This window comes from Thunnus maccoyii, chromosome 7, assembly GCF_910596095.1.
Source record: "Thunnus maccoyii chromosome 7, fThuMac1.1, whole genome shotgun sequence".
NCBI classification, from domain to species: Eukaryota; Metazoa; Chordata; class Actinopteri; order Scombriformes; family Scombridae; genus Thunnus; species Thunnus maccoyii.
In genome coordinates this window covers 557,478-573,772 of record NC_056539.1, presented here as the reverse complement: position 1 = coordinate 573,772, position 16,295 = coordinate 557,478, and the positions used below count along the sequence as shown (strand labels likewise).

Genomic DNA, 16,295 nt, shown 5'->3' with positions numbered 1-16,295 from the left:
TAAGGGGAAAAATCACATGATCTCTTACTGCAGTGGGATGCATCTTCAAAGGTTTGTTTGAGATGGATGCATGTCAAACTTGCTTTTGCCTGGAATGATAACATGTTTTCCTGGGGCTAAACCAACACATGCATCCACTATTTTCACTGACCATGGAGAAAAATATTCTTGTTTTTAACAGGACATAGGTACGTTGTTCAGGCTGCGTACAGCGGTCACCGCTGTCTGTGTAAATAGTGGATATAGGGAACGCTATGGGATTGATTCATGGAGTAACATCTGCAGGCTGCAGAAACTCCACCCGTCAAATTCCTGTGAATAATGCAGGACAAAAATTCATCATTCAATCTGATTGCAACTCAACACAGAAACACCCATCCTTTAGCTGAATACAACCAGTCAACAAACTTCAATAAACTGCTTTATAGTTGCAAAGCCTTAGAGATTAAAACATGGCACTAGTTATAAAATATTAGTACCTAAAAATCTGTTTTCATCCCCGAAGAAATGATTTACAAATTATCAGAAGGCCAGGGTGCAAATGTTCTGCCTGCTACTGTTGTATTTGGAGTTTGCTTGAATTTTACATACAAATATTAATGGTGATATGTTTTATCATTTGATTCTGGTTATTCTGCTTCTGCATTCAGATCTTTGACAACAACACGTACAAAGACTGAGTTGCTGCTATCCCTTGAACTGACATCTCACTCTATGTAACTTCTTTGAACATGTGGTTATGAGATGTCACTGCAGATAGGGATGTTTGGATTCTATTACATGCTAAATTTGTCAAATTGCAGTTCAAATGCTACATGTAAGATTTTAAGCTATTAAATGCCTTTAAAAAGATTATTGACTAAATGGAGCTTTGAGAAGCCAGTCATAACAGAATATTGCTTTGTCTCACTAAAGCACTATGCTAATCTTGTGTCATGGTTGGACACAGAAAAGCAAGCTCATGGCCTACAAACTCTGGTTTTACTGTAAATATTTGATTTGGTGCTTGTTGCCTGTGGTAAAGGATCAAGACTTGACCTGAAACCAACCCTAGCACTGTGGCTGACCTCCAGCTCATCTTTGCTTGAACCTGAACCCAAACCTACTGCAACTGTTCCTCCACAAATTGTGCAGGTTGAGGTCATGAGCTACACAGTGCAGAACCTCTTAGGGACCTTTTGGACCAACATTAATTCACAAGCTGGACAAAGAAACCTGGATTTTGTGCTCATTATAGGTCAGTTTGTGTGTGATCTGCTGTCATAACCATCAACAACTTCAAGGAAAACACACTGCTTGGTAACACGCCACGCCATCGCACCTTTCTCAAAAAGGAATTTCAACTTAATCATAGTGCAATGCCTGCTATATCTCTTTCTAAGCGTCAACCTACATACAAGTACAAACCCTGTCACTGTGTTCTCTGAGACACAAACAAAATCTATGTAACATCTCCTCAAAACAGAGCAGGGATGAGTGTTGAAATGCAGGAACCATATTCACATTCTGACACACACACACAAACACACACACACTTACATGCTTACTTGTGTTTCCATCACTTCAGAGGACATTACATTGACTTACATTCATTTCCTGGTGACGTATCCTAACCTTAACCATAACCACCACATGCCTTACCCTTACCCTAACCTTAACATAACCCTAACCTTAACTTTAAAACCAAGTCTTCACCCTAAAATTAATAATTCACGTTAAGGGGACTTGCTTTTAGTCCCCATAAGGGAGGCGAGTCCCCACAACTTGACTGTGTAAACAGATTTACGTCTCTATAATGTGAGGAATACCTGGACCACGCACACACACACACACACACACACACACACACACACACACACACACACACACACACACACACACTCCACACCATGCTACAGTTTCAAACACATTGAGCCCAGTCAGCCCCAGCAGCCTGTTTACTGCTGGCTGTGCTGCCACATGACCCTGGTTTAAATGTGTCTTTGCTTTTTCTCAGTTCTGCTGAGCTGTTTCCCTGTGGCAGCGGCATGTTTCTTCCAAACGGCCAAGGGTTGTGCATCTGACTGTAGCATTGTGATTGTGTGTTGTGTTGGAGAAGGCATGAATATAGCTCTTATATTCCACAATTACTCATTGTTGTCTGATAAAAAAGCACAATCAAACAGTCTTAGAAACATGAGCCTCTCAAAGCAACTTAATGGTTTCAGGCTGATGATTGTCAATAAAAAAGACAAATCCTCGGTCTTTTGGTTGGAAGAGAGAAAAAATGCACTGTTTCAACTCTTCATTTTCTTCAGGCGTATCAATAACATATTAAAAAGTGCAAAGAAACATTACATATTAACAATAGGATCTCTCTTTCTTGTCGTTCAGAAAATAAGGGAGGCTTATTTGCATATATAATAAGCAGCACCTGCAGCGGAGAGGGGCATTCTGGGTTTTGAGGGGGGATGAGGTCTATGTCCGTCCCAGGGAGGAGGCCTTATACTGGATTTAGTGTGGAGACTCAGGGTAGAGAGGCAAAGGCTGACATCCGTCCCGGGGAAATAGGCCTCATCCTGGGGACACAGTTAGGTTACAAGCTTCTTAGGATCTGGTGGGTTGAGAACTGGGTCTGGTCTGCAGCTCATCTGGGCCAACCAGACATCTGCATCAATCCACTGCTTTCACTTGAAAATCACAGCTCACGTTAGTGGCCATTTAGTGTCATATAGCATAGTTCATTCTGGGGCTGCAAAATGGCTGAGTGAGAGAAGCATCCTACTTCCATCAAGGCTGTCTCTTCTGGGTACATACACATATATAAATATATTTCACTATATATTTATATATAGGTATGACCACACGTTATGCTTCTACAAAGCTGAATATATTTTTTCTCTGGCAATGTCTTGACAACATTGTTTCCTTTCCTCCAGGACAGAACTGCCATGACAATCACCCTTTCTCCAGAGTTCACTCAGTTGCCCAGATACCAAGACTGCAACACAGAGAAACACACAGTTAACACTTACTTTGAAAGGTTACACAAGCCTGCATTTCACTCACACTTAAGTACAAGATTTTCAAATCATACTTTTTGTGACAATCTTGGTAAAAAAAACAAAACATGTCTAAACAGCTTTATAAACACTGTAAATTTGTTGTTATTCATAAATGTATATAAGAAAACTTTAACCTTATATCAGGGTCCATCAAAGGAAATGTACATGTGTAAAATCTCTTAATTAATGCTCTTTTATACATATTATTATACATAAATTGAAGTAAGTAATTATAAAGATTAAGTATCTTTTATTAAGATTTTCATATTATTTGAGGTGTTAATGATGTACAAATATCTTTTATGATTTCTAACAGTAGTACATAGTACATTTATGCACAGAACACATTTATCTTCAGTCAATATCAATAATAAACTGAATTCTCCAGTCAGCCTATCAGCCATAAGGCTGCAGCTTCATCCACACCTGACTATTTACAGTGGTGAGTTGGGCACTCTATCATTAGGTTTGGCAAGCTCCCTGGTGTCATCACACACTGTCTCTGTGATGACAAATAACAAATTTTTTACAACTAATTCCTGTGCTTGTGATGTTTACCGCTAAATCCAGATTGTAGTAGGCCATGTGGGCACCAATTAAATCATGTCAGTAATAAATCAAATTTAAAAATGAGCTTCAGTCATTTTCCTCTGTGCAAGAAGTGTGTCCTGTCTGGACATTTTCACATTTGAGCTAAAAATTCTGGGCATTTAAGGCCCCTTGTATAATGTGTGACTTTGGGTTGTGGGATGGAAGTTGACAAGAGAAAGGTGGTTAAATCTCTGAATAAATACAAAAAGTGTTATGGCCAAAGCTAGTTTTACTGCATTTTCAAAACATGAGAGCAGCACAGATGGATTATGTGAGTTAATTACATGTCCCTGCTTGCATACTATTTACATCTTTCTGATACAGTACCATCCAAAAGGCCTTCATTGTGACAGTCTCCCATGCCTCAAAACGGAAATTGTACAGTCTGACACAGATTGCTTAGATTAGACTATAGATTTTATTAGACACACCATGACACACCGTGACATGCAATGAAACTGCAAGCACTGATACTCTGTCAGCATTCTGCATTTGTTTTTGTGTTGGACTGAGCACAGTGAAGCTGCTCTGTAGTTTTTTTTTATTCAGGGGCCAGTTTCACTAAATCTGCAACATGCAGGCTCTGATTTGCAACATAATTTCCTCTTCTGTTAATTTTGACTCATTTCACAAATCAAAACTAACATAAATTGAAACTGTGACCAAGTTTCATCAACCTTAAAATATCCATAACAACCTAGTTGTCATTACTAACCATAGAAGAAATTTGCTCACCATGCATTTAGTTGTGACAAACTTTAGAATTACACAGAGAGAGGGAGAGACAGAGAGAGAGAGTGAGAGAGGATTCCTGGCTCAGCAGTATTGGCTGAGGTGTTTCTGAAGCAGAGGCACTGCAATGCAGCAGACACGACACAATGCAAACTGCAGTCTAACACAGAAGGCCAAATGTTACTCTTTAATAATAATAATAATAATAATAATAATAATAACAATAATAATAATAATAATAAGTTTAATTTGTACAACACTTTTCATTCATAGTGAAACTCAAAGTACTCCAGTATAGATAACATAGAACACACAACATAAAGAAAAGAGTAATAGGAGTTAAGATGAAAAAGCCTTCTTGAATAGAAAGGTTTTTTGGCCTTTTTTAAAAGACACTAGGGTCTGTGCTCCCCTCAGATGGTTAGGAAGGCTGTTCCACAAGTGTGGTGCAGCAGAGAAGGATCGACTCCCATGGTGCGGAGCTTGGTACTGGGGGCCTGGATGAGCAACCTGCTAGCAGATCCAAGGGTGCAGGTGGAGGTTTGTAGTATAATCAGTTCATGTAGGTAGGGAAGCGCATCTCTGTTGATGGATTTGTATGCGAGTACCAGGACTTTGTAGTCAATCCTGAAGGAGACAGGGAGCCAGTGCACTAAAAACAGAACTGGTGTTATATGTTTGTATTTTCGCACTCTCATCAGGATCTTGGCAGCGCTGCTCTGAATGTACAGGAGTTTCTGGATGCTCCTGCCAGGGATCCCTGTGATCCCATTTCAGTAGTCCAGTCTTGAGGAGATAAAGGCATGGACAAGTTTCTCTGCATCTGACGGGGTTAGAGAAGGGCAGAGTTTGGAGGTGTTTTTGAGATGGTAGAAAGAGGTTTTGCACCGATGTCTTATATGGTCGTCAGCTGAGGGTCAAACCTAACACCCTGATTAGTGACTGAGGAGAAAAGGGAGATGTCCTGACCGTAAAAGATGAGATGAGGCACATGACATGGCTGCAGAAGTGCTTGGGGCAATTTTGATGTACAGCGGGGTATCATCAGCATAGCAATGCAAAGACTTCCCATTTGTGCTGATGACTAACTTATCGTTGCGGAACACCACTCAAGTGCAGAGTCTGACAGTCCAATGTGAGGCGCTCTAAGAGGATAGTGTGATCCACAGTGTCAAATGCAGCACTCAAGTCAAGGAGAATCAGGAGAGAAGGGGACCCTGCATCAGTTGCCATCTGTTGTGTGCTGCACGAAAATCTGACTGAAATTTTTTTAATAGGTTGTTGTGTTTAAAGGCATACTATGTAGGAATTGTCAGTTGCTGTCTGTAAACACAACATTTAAAGTTGGCCCCTCCTCCCTGGCCCAATGACACCAGAGCGAGCTGAGAGCACCAGCAAGAGAGAGAGAAAGAGAGAGAGAGAGAGAGAGAGAGAGAGGGCGCTGTGGTCAAGTGAGCTAGAGAATGAAGAGAGGGAGTGATGGTAGTGAGAACAAAGCAGTGAATCAGAGAAATAAAACATTTTCTCATTGTTTCATGGCAGTTACAATATAAAGCACAAATAAACACGCCAACACCTCCACACAACCCTGCAGGAAGGTGCCGCATTGCTGGATTTGGTGTGAATGCAGAGCTTCATCCTATTCACTATGGCCTTTCTGCTCTGCATGTATGTAGCTCAGCCCCGCCCTCTGTCAAACAGACATACAGAGAGCAGAGGAGAGAGAAGGAAAATCAAACATTCCATTCTCTCCCCACTAGATGACATCAGCAGCTCGGAGCGGACAAAGAGCGTGTGGTTTGTGTTTGTCGTAACTACGATGTGAAATTTCAGCAGTGGCATTCCTCATTTAGCAGTGGCACTGCGCCACTGTTGAAAGCATTTAGGGGAAACACTGAAGCACATACAAAAACAAGCAACCACCTTCTCCAACATCTTGGACAGAAAAGGGTGGTTGGAGATAGGTCTTTAGTTGGCAAGAATTTTTGGGTGCAAGGTGGGCTTCTTGAGGAAGGGTGGATGACTGCGACCTTGAGGGCAGATGGAACACTACCAGTTTGAAGGGAGAGGTTGACAGTTTGGGTGATCAGAGGGCTGAGAATGGGAATGTATGATTTGAGTAGATCTGTAGGAATGGGGTCCAGGGCACAAGTACTGTTTCATCTCCCTTAGGATTTCCTCAATGTGGCTCTACCTGACACCAGTAAAATGAAGTAGAGATAGCGAGCTCCCAGACAGAGGGTCGATGACAAGAGGAGGCAGAGAGGAAGAGCTGGACATCAGAGAGTGGATGTTGTTGACTGTGGCTCTGAAAAAGTCAATGAAGCTGTTACATCGCTCTTCTGTAGCCTCAACTGGGGAAGATGATTGCGGCTTCAGGAGATGATTTATGGTGAAAAAAAGATGCTTAGGGTTGCCAGCATTGTTATTACTTAGGTTGGAGTAGAACTATGATTGAGCATCTTAAAAGGCCCAATACTTGGCCACCTGATCCACTCAAATAGGGGGCAGCATATCACCAGAAAGCACAGTACCCCCCATCCCTAACACATCACCCCACCACCATTATCACTCACTGAATATAGAGTAAAGCTTACTGTTTACAGTGAATTTGTGCTATGGCATCATAAAGATATCTAAATGCTATAGAGACATTAGAGCCAGTGGTAAATTACCAAAGAGCTGCAGACATCAGTTCATCAGATCATGCAGCTAAGATGGCCTGCCATCTCCCCAGCCAGTGGCTGCTGCAGCAGTTGCGTCTACAACAACGTTGACGCAACATTTCAAATAGGCGTTATTTGGATAAACTGATCACATGTTAGGAATCTAAATGTTTACTTTCTCGCATAAAAAAATATTAAAACTTAATATAGTGACATATTGACAGTCCTACAGTGAAAATTACAGCATCTTTCATTTTCTGCCAGTGGCTCTGGGCAGCGCTACTTCTTTTTCCTCTCATGTTGGACCGAGGGCAGACTGGATGCTACAGTGACTCACTGTGTTCACGGAAGGGCAGTTTATGGACAGTGAGGCCAAATCATCTGAAGTGTCATTCCATGACACGTTCAGTTCTTTTTATTTTCCGCAGGTCATGAGTGAACCAGGGAGCAGAGTGTGAAAAATTGACCCCACGCATCTTGACAGGGACATGAAGATCAAAGACACAGCTCAGAGAATTACTGTAGAATGCCACTAGTTCATCCACTGATGCAGAAGGTGGGCAGGTGATGTGCTGGAGGTCCATAGTCATGATGGCTGGGTCAGTGCTTTTCTAGATCGGAAAAAGCATCTGAAGCTTAGGTTTAGTCGCAGGTGACAGGAATGTCAAATCCATTGAGACCACCTTGTGGCCAGACACACCCAGATCATAGGTGGGGACGGAGTCAGTGATGACCAGGTCAAGTGTGTGCCCCCCGGTATGAGTAGAGACATCAACATTCTGCTTCAGGCCAAGACACTCAATCAGACTCAGGAACTCCACTGCAAAATGACAGGAGGGTTTGTCGACATGTATATTCATATCACCAACAATTACAATATTGGTTGACATGGAACCGAGTGAGATGAGGAGGTTAAATATGTTGAATAATCCAAAATTCCACAAATCCCAGTAAAGAAGGTAGGAAGCACTTTACGGTGAATAATCCAAAATCCGTAAATCCCAGTAGGAAGATAGGTACTTTACTTTACTCAACCCAAAGTCCACTAGTTTGATAGAATGTATTCCAACTAAGTGAGCGATCAAAACACACAGACAGAAAATGGAAAAACATAAAAAAGCTTGAGCAAAATGCAGGAAGGCCACATTAATCACACGAGCAGTGAAGTTCACAGTCAATTGTCTATTTAGCAGAGGAGCGGCATCCAATATGCATCAGCATTCCCTCGTAATGTAGAGTAGCCTCTCTCCCAAAACAACACAAACACCAAACAAATCTTGTACTTTTGGTTGCCATGGTGATCAAACACATATCATACCACATATATTACCAACACATATGGTATATTGTATATACATACACATTTCTAATTACCTAAATTACCTATTAATGCACCCACCCACTAGCCTGTATACCTACCACCTTGACTGCATACTTGCTGTAGCCACCTACTTCACTACCACCCTACTTCTGCATCCTGACACTTACTGACCCACTTACCTAGCTTACAGCCGTCTGACTGATACAGGGTTTTCACAGCTTAAGCTACTGAGACATTGATATTTTTGGATCAAAGTTGCCAATAAATGGTCATTGTCTGACAAGCACTGTTTTATTGACAGATTTTAGATTTCATTTGTCAGACTGCCAACGTCACAGTATTTAGACCATTGAGAACTAACTTGTTATCGAAAGCTACTACAGTGTCAAAGAGACAGCACACTTTTATGAGGTCATAAACATAGTTGAAGAAAATGAAACATGAATAAGAGGGCAGCTTATAAAGTCTGGAGTGACAACATGATATCATATTCAGTCATTCTAATTTAGCACAAAGACTGACTTGACTGAGATGGTAAAAATGGGAAAAATATAATAAAATATTTGTGTTAAGCATCCACAGCATCCACATGTTATTCACCTCTCTTGTATTTTGGTTGTGGCAGAAGTCTCATAGGCTGAGATATTGACCTCCTGTAGAAGTAAATGGGATTTTTTTTCTCTTAACTCTCCAATAATCTGGGTGTTGAAGGATCAACTGAATCCACCCTAAATTGAGCTTGACAATGTCAAATGAGCTGTACTAACCTGGGCTTGGTAGAGTCCACCTGGGTCTCGAGGGGTGACTCCAACGAAGGAGGAGCGATTGGCAGGGGGGGTCCCAGGGGCCGAGTATGCTGAGGGTGTTTGCGTTAACAACATCAGTCTTGTAAAGTTGCATGAGGCACTACTTTTAACAAATTCTGTAAGAATCTGCCCGTATCACACAGGAGCTACAACAGAGAACAGCATCAAATCCCCCTGACTGAGACACTGGACCACCCTGTCTGATGCATCTTTGAACAGCTGAAATAGGTTCACCTCACACTAGACACTCCCACTCAGTTTAAGGTTGTTTTATGTTGTACCCAAGGATACCAAATAGACCACCGAGGCAACAGATATCATGTTGGTGAGTCTACCTTACACTGGACAGAGTACTGCCCAGCTCATCTCTTTCTTTATTGTCTGTCTATTGCAGGTGGGAGAACAAATTCCACCCAGCTGATATGTTAACATCTGACCCGAGAGGTATTCCAGATTGTGGAACTGGCAAATTTGCCAGACACTATATTCACAAACCAACGCTGTTCCCTCTGTCCACACTTTGGACACCTGCTCAGGAGGTGAAACTAAATGTAAGTTCCAGGTATATTGAGGGGTTGCCTGCAGTACTATTGATTGTGATTGGTCAAGCAGATGTGACATCACATCACAATAAGGACGACAACAACAAAAAACAATGGTAACCACCATTTTACATATGTAGTAGGAGAACAAATACTTAAAAAAAGAGCAGTGGAGAACGCTTTCTGGACAAAGTAACATGTCCAAGCTCTCACTCGTATTTGTGTAGAGGAGTCCATTGAGAGAGAGCTGGAGGCAACGGTTAGAAACCAAGAAGATTTCTCAGACACAGCTAAACTGTACAGGAAAAACTTAAAAACATTTTTTATTAATTAAATCAAACAAGACAGACAAAGCGACAGATCACAGCGTGTGCAGTGAAGCACATCAAAAAACTATATAGCTGTTTGACTCACTGAACAATGTTTAAGGGAAACAAACAGTAGTTATCTGGATGTAACTCCAGTTCTATGAGTATATCCGTAGCCCTCTAATGGGCTTTGCTATTGGTATATCCCTCCAAGGCTCTGCCTTGACACCCTGCGACAGAACTTTGCACTCACCACCCAGTCAGGAGGTAGCATCCACCCAGTAGAGGACTACGCATGTACTCACAGGCAATGCTGAACAATCCCCTGCTCTCTGGGCAGAGGAAAGGGCTAAAAAGGGGCTGTCTTGACAGAAACAAAAAATTCAGGTGTGTCCAAGGGCTCAGGAGGTGGGCCTGATGGACCTTCTGCAACCGCCTGGAGATTCCACTGTAGAATCAGGCAGCAGGCAGGTTCTCAGTCTGCAAACATCCCAGAGAAATCCTTTTATGAGCGGATGGCTCTTGGCTGTGAAGCAGTTGAGACTATCATGACCAGCCGCAATAGTGGCGAAAACTCATACAGCCTGTGAAGAAAGTGTGTATATCCTGCAGCGGGCACAAGCATGGGAGCATGAGAGGTGCAAGTTTCTCAAACAACTCCCTCTCAACGACCAAGCCATGACGCACCATTCCTGAATGTGGTGAGGTGGGGAGGTGGTGCCACCAGAACCACCTGGTGTAGACAACCAAATGCGCTCCAGAAGGCGACACTGCTAAGGGCTTGAGTAGGGATGAGAAGTCTGCATCATCTGCCATTATTCTGGTGCAATTCCACTTGTACACAATCAACACTTAGAAGCCCACTGTGCAGCTGCCCGTAGGTGCTTGACCAGCTGAGCGGTTGACCTCAGTCAGATCAGAGGAATAACCAACTCCACCCTGACCCAAGCAGCTGTCTCTACTCACTGTAGCAGATGCAGAAAAGATGTTGATCTGATATACATGCATAAGTAACGTATAAATCCAGGTGGAGAACGAGACCAAATACAGGCTTGGCTGGAAAAGCATTATCATAGCATTAGTATGTGGTTGGAGTGAGGCCCAGACACATGACACCAAATCACCAGAGACATGTGGGCTTTAGCTTTATTTAGTGACGGGTCGAGAAATAGCTAATTGTCAATGTAAGGCAGAACTCCTGACTCCTGACTCTGAGAGGGTTAGGCGCATTTTCCACACACAAAAAAACATGCACATAGCTGAAAAAGGAGGTGAAAGCGCTGAGAAACCTCTGAGAAGGCAAATTAGCATTTCATGTGGTGAGGCAATAGAGGTAGAGACAGTCACCTGTCACAAGGTGAATGCATCAGCATATGTTACAGCATATGATAAGCCATCTTGCGACATAGCAGTCAACCAGTCCCCATATGAGGAAAACTGTAGTGATGCCTCCTTTTCCTCGTGTCCTCCTCCAGTCCCAGTGGAACTGGAAGAAGGAATGATGCCCCAGAATGGAGGAACTGGCAGCAAATAGGAGAATGTGCCTCCTCTGTAGCATCCTGCAGGAAGAGGTTGAAATGAGGTTGATATGAGCTGCAAAAAATGCTGATGGGGTTGCAAACAGAGAGGAAGTCTCCCTCAGGGAACCTCTCCCCATTGCAGTGGCTGGGCCGCCTGAGGGAGTGGGGGAAATTGAAGGGTGGCATAGCTCAATTCCCACAGCCAGCAGCATATCCATCCCATGAGAAACATGTAACACCCACCAAAAATATACAGGGTGTAATTTTCACCGGGAAATGGGTCTTCATTCTACTTCCAGCATCAGTATAATTAATATCTATCATAGGTGGGAAACAGAACAGTGAAAAGTTGTGGCACATATCCCCTGGAGGGTTAGGGCCCACACTGGATTTATTGTGACTTCACAACCACAGAGTGCGTGATTGTGACAGTCACCTGATGGCAGAAGCAAGAAAGAGGAAATAAACTGCTCATCATAATCTTATTCCTTGGACAGTGGGCACCACATCTCGGTAATAAAAGCTCCTGTGACTGGCACCTTGGCAGAATCATTGCTAATTTACCGTGCTGGAACCCGGCTGTGCACTTCTATGCATCCGGCACTGTAGGGCGCAAGAGAAGGTAGGAGGTTATAAAGGAGATAGGAGAATTATAATATAACGCTGCACATGACACCCAGTGGCTGGCAGGGTTAGTAGACAACTATATCAGAGACAAGACACTCAGCATGGTGCCATGCCCGAGCTCCTTCTCCTACATGTGATGAGTGGGGAGATCAGTGCGTGCAAGACGGGCTGTCTCACCAAGAAAACACTGAGAATAGTAGTTACCTGAGTGTAACTCCAGCTCTCTGAGTGCGCCGTGCACCAAGCATGACAAACACACAGCGAGCCTGAGGTTACGGTAGAGAAGAATGTATAAAATGAGAGGCCAGGGAGGAACAGGCAACAGACGTCCTTGGTGGAGTGCCTCTAGCCAACATATGAAACGCATCTGAAACAGCCTGTGTAACAGTGCGGTAATGTGGGGGTGCTTAGGTTGCTCTTACTGGTGAATGAGGGCATGTGGGGAGAGGAGATAGAGGCTGGAGGAGACATGAGCATCCAACATTGTCTCCCCTCATTCACACCACCCAAGTTAGGAGGAGAGAAGCAACATCATACCAAGTGGGGTGCCTCTAATCACCATGTGTATTACAACTGGAAAACAGTCTGTGCTTCAGAGCAGTACGAGGAATGTGGCTGGTGTAGTTCAGCTTGCCTGCTGTAGAACGAGCCAGCAAGCAAAGTGCTGGTGCTGAGCCTGAACAGCAGGTGCTAGCCGGTTAAGATGTATGTAGAGCTAGCCTGTGTTAGCAAATGACGCAGCCTGAGTAGCCTAACAAGCAGAGTGTTCTCCACTGTAGGTCCTCTGGTTTGGAAGCAATGTTGTGATGAAGCCAGACATATTTCACAACAACCAGCATGCCCCCCCCCAAAAAAAAAGCTATAATTAATAATAAAACTAACATATATGTGAGTAATTTGTAACAGCAAACAAAAAAGAGGTTGGGTGTTATGCTTTGTGTCATTAAATTGACATGTGAATTTGAACTGGACTGCTCTGTCTGTTGATCAGACATTACAATGAGCATTTTACCTCAGTATTAACATCACTCCATTCCCACCACCTCTAACACCATCTAAACCTCCATCTGCTCCGCTCTGAGCTGCTGGACCTGACACTTATTCATCACCTCTCTGTAAAATTTGTCACAACTAAATGCATGGTGAGATACGTTTCTAGTGGTTTGTTAGGGATATTTTAATGTGATTGAAACCCGGGCTCAGTTTCAACTGATTGATTTAAAGGTACAGGAAACATGTTATGCCATCACTTCTATATTATCCCACGAGGTTTGTTTGACTTATTCCGCATTAATATAAGTGGTCATTTATTTTCTAAACTTGGTGAACTACTTACTGAGCTCTACTTCACTCTCAGAATGAAGTCAGTCCTGCGTAATGAACTGCTGCCTTAGTAAATCAAGTGCTGAATGCACACAGATTACAGCATCACATGTGATGAAAGCGTATATTTGTGCTAAGCATTTTCTTAGTAAAGCTGCCCCATTTACTGTGTATATAGCGCATATAAAATGACTCCCCTAACAGACTCCATACAGATACAAAAGATATAAATGAATTACATTTGAAAACTAAATTGGTGGTTGTGATCATCACAGAGAGTACGTAACTCCTGAACCACTCGGCAGATGCAGTTTAGATCTGTGCAGACTAGCTCCGTGTAGGGCAGATGTCACTAGAACATGCTCCGGGGATGTAGTTTTGTGTTTAAGCTTATTTGTTTGATGAGCTGAGAGGAACTACAATTGCCTGGTTCACCATAATGTGGGAACATGTCGCCCAGTACATTGATATGGCTCCTTTATGTTTAATCGTTAGTGCACAACAATGGATTGTTGTTTATGACGTAAACTATATCACGCTCTGGATACACAGACAATAGTTGATTGTCAATTGGCGTTGTTGATAATAAAAATCAAATAAATATTGAATGAGTAATCAAGGCAAGACACAACTTTATAGTTGTAGAAATTTGCATACACGCATTACTGTAACTATGTCAACTGATTTATAAAACACACACTGCTGCTCTGGAACTGCTGTTATTGTCTTTGTTTATTTGAACATGCGTAGCTTGGTCAGTGAAAGTAGGCCGAGTTGTTCAGGATATGCCACACATACTATATCTCTTTCTCCAGTCAGGAATCAATTTAGTTTGGGATTTCTCAAACCGTCAGTCTGGAATACCCCCCAGGAGCCTTTACACCAGTAGACTTTTTGTGTTATCTATCTTCTGAACTTTTTTGCACTTCGATATAAACAAATACATGACTATGAATGGTAACATATTCTATTCTAACACCCATTGGAAGGCAATGTATACTGTATGCAGTATGTGTCATGACACACATCTGTACTGTCAGTGGAAGTTTGTTAATGTTTTGACCACTTACTGGGTGATGTGGGGGAGTTTGCTCCCCCATCAGAGGAGGTGGTAGGGGCCTTGGACTCTGCAGACAGTGTTGGCCTGGGGAGGGAGGATGGAGGAGGAGCCAGGGAGGGTGCTGGCCCAGGGGGTACCAACATTTGAGAGGAGATGTAGTGACTGGGCACTTTAACCTGGTTGCTGCCATTCAGCTGGAAAAATCAGAGACAGACAACATAATTTACCCATATTTAACATGCTGTATTACTGCATTCATTTTTAACTCTACAGTTGGTGAGTGTAGCCCTAAAGTATACATCCAAAACATTTATTATTTCTTTGCACTCTGAAGCTAAAAGCCTTTTTTATAAGCAGTTTTTACTGATCAGGTTTGCAATTGCAAACTTAGAACTATGATGTGTAGACAGGGACTCAAAGGGAGTGGCACATACATGCATCACACAGTACATGTCCAGTGTGTAAGAAAAACTTAGGTGCTACTGACTCATCTTATTAAGTGGTTGTTTATAGTGTTATGTAGAACCTCATGGAACTGACTTGTGACTAGTTTATTTTATTGTGGTGTTTTAGTTTCTGTCAACATTGTAGCAGCTTTTACTGTCTTTATAGATGGAGCACATTGGTGTGTCTACATTTGCAGGTCTAAACTGCTGCTGTTATTAAGGTACTTTCAGACAGCGAGTGGTTGCCGCTGCCGCAGCTCCCAGCTGCCTCCAATTCTACCAGCCTATCCACCACATGTTGCCATTATCCACCTAGTATAATCTCAGAGGAGGTTGCAGCTTAAAAAATGGTTAACAATATAACACACTTAATATAGTAAGTATTGCTAACTGGTATCAAACGTTTTTGTCTCAGACCAGATTATTAGGGCCCAAGCACCAAATGGTGCGAAGGCCCTCTTGTAATTGAAGGAATTATTGTTATTATTGTTCTCTATTCTTCCAAAACAAATGCATTTTTGAGGGGCTACACAAGCTTGAAAACTCATGAAACTTTGCACATGCTTCAGAAGTGATAAAAATTTAATATTTTATGGGTCCTGGGCATGAGTGTGGCAAAATGGCTCAATGGCACCCCCAAGAAAATTTAAAAGTCAAAACCCCCACCTTTAGATTTGACGTAGATGAACAAAATTTGGTAGGCACATGTATCATGTCCAGATGCATAAAAAAGCCTCTTGGACCCATACGCAAAGTCCAACGGGAAGTCAGCCATTTTGAATTTACTTTGCAATTTTCACCATTTGCAGGTGCTTACAGGTGCTGCACTTTTATGACCTCTGCTTAGCAGGTTGAACAGATCCACTTCAAATTTGGTCAGCAAAGCTTTAAGACTGTGAGGATGCGATATAGTGAAGCTTGTGAGTTTTCATTGAATGCTGTTGCCATGGCAATGCGGCAAATTTTGATGTTTCGCCATTGCAAAAGAAACTGTTACATAACTCGACTCCACATTGTCAGGTTTTTCTCAAATTTCACATGTTTGATAAGATTCCTGGTCTGAAGACATGTACAGGCCAATATTGAATCATAGAAATAGCACAACATACTGGCAACAGGAAGTCATAGGCCCCATACTTTCACTAACTACTCCTAGCAGGTTAACCAGATCCACCTAAAATTTTGAAAGCTTTTGAGTTTTCATCAAAAGCCGTTGCTATGGCAACACATTGTTTGCCATGAAACAGGAAGCTGTTTTTGAGGGGCTAGGGATGCTTGAAAACTCACGAAACTTGGCACGTGTCAGAAG

At 42.4% G+C, this 16,295-nt stretch overlaps 1 protein-coding gene across 6 annotated transcripts in view; it reads right to left on the bottom strand.

Annotated features, from left to right (window-relative positions):
* Positions 1–1,824: 1,824 nt before the first annotated feature.
* nfic (nuclear factor I/C) overlaps positions 1,825–16,295 on the bottom strand; it is a 58,801-nt gene continuing 44,330 nt past the window's right edge. For 4 of the 6 annotated variants that reach the window (XM_042416880.1, XM_042416881.1, XM_042416884.1 and 1 more), the window contains 2 exons: positions 14,551–14,734; positions 1,825–2,980 (listed from right to left, as the gene is read on the bottom strand). In XM_042416880.1, the coding sequence (XP_042272814.1) occupies positions 2,856–2,980; positions 14,551–14,734 (309 nt within the window). In that variant the 3' untranslated portion in view covers positions 1,825–2,855. Of the gene's footprint in view, positions 2,981–9,121; positions 9,211–14,550; positions 14,735–16,295 lie in introns of all 6 variants that reach the window. The other 2 variants (XM_042416882.1, XM_042416883.1) reach the window with 1 other exon arrangement.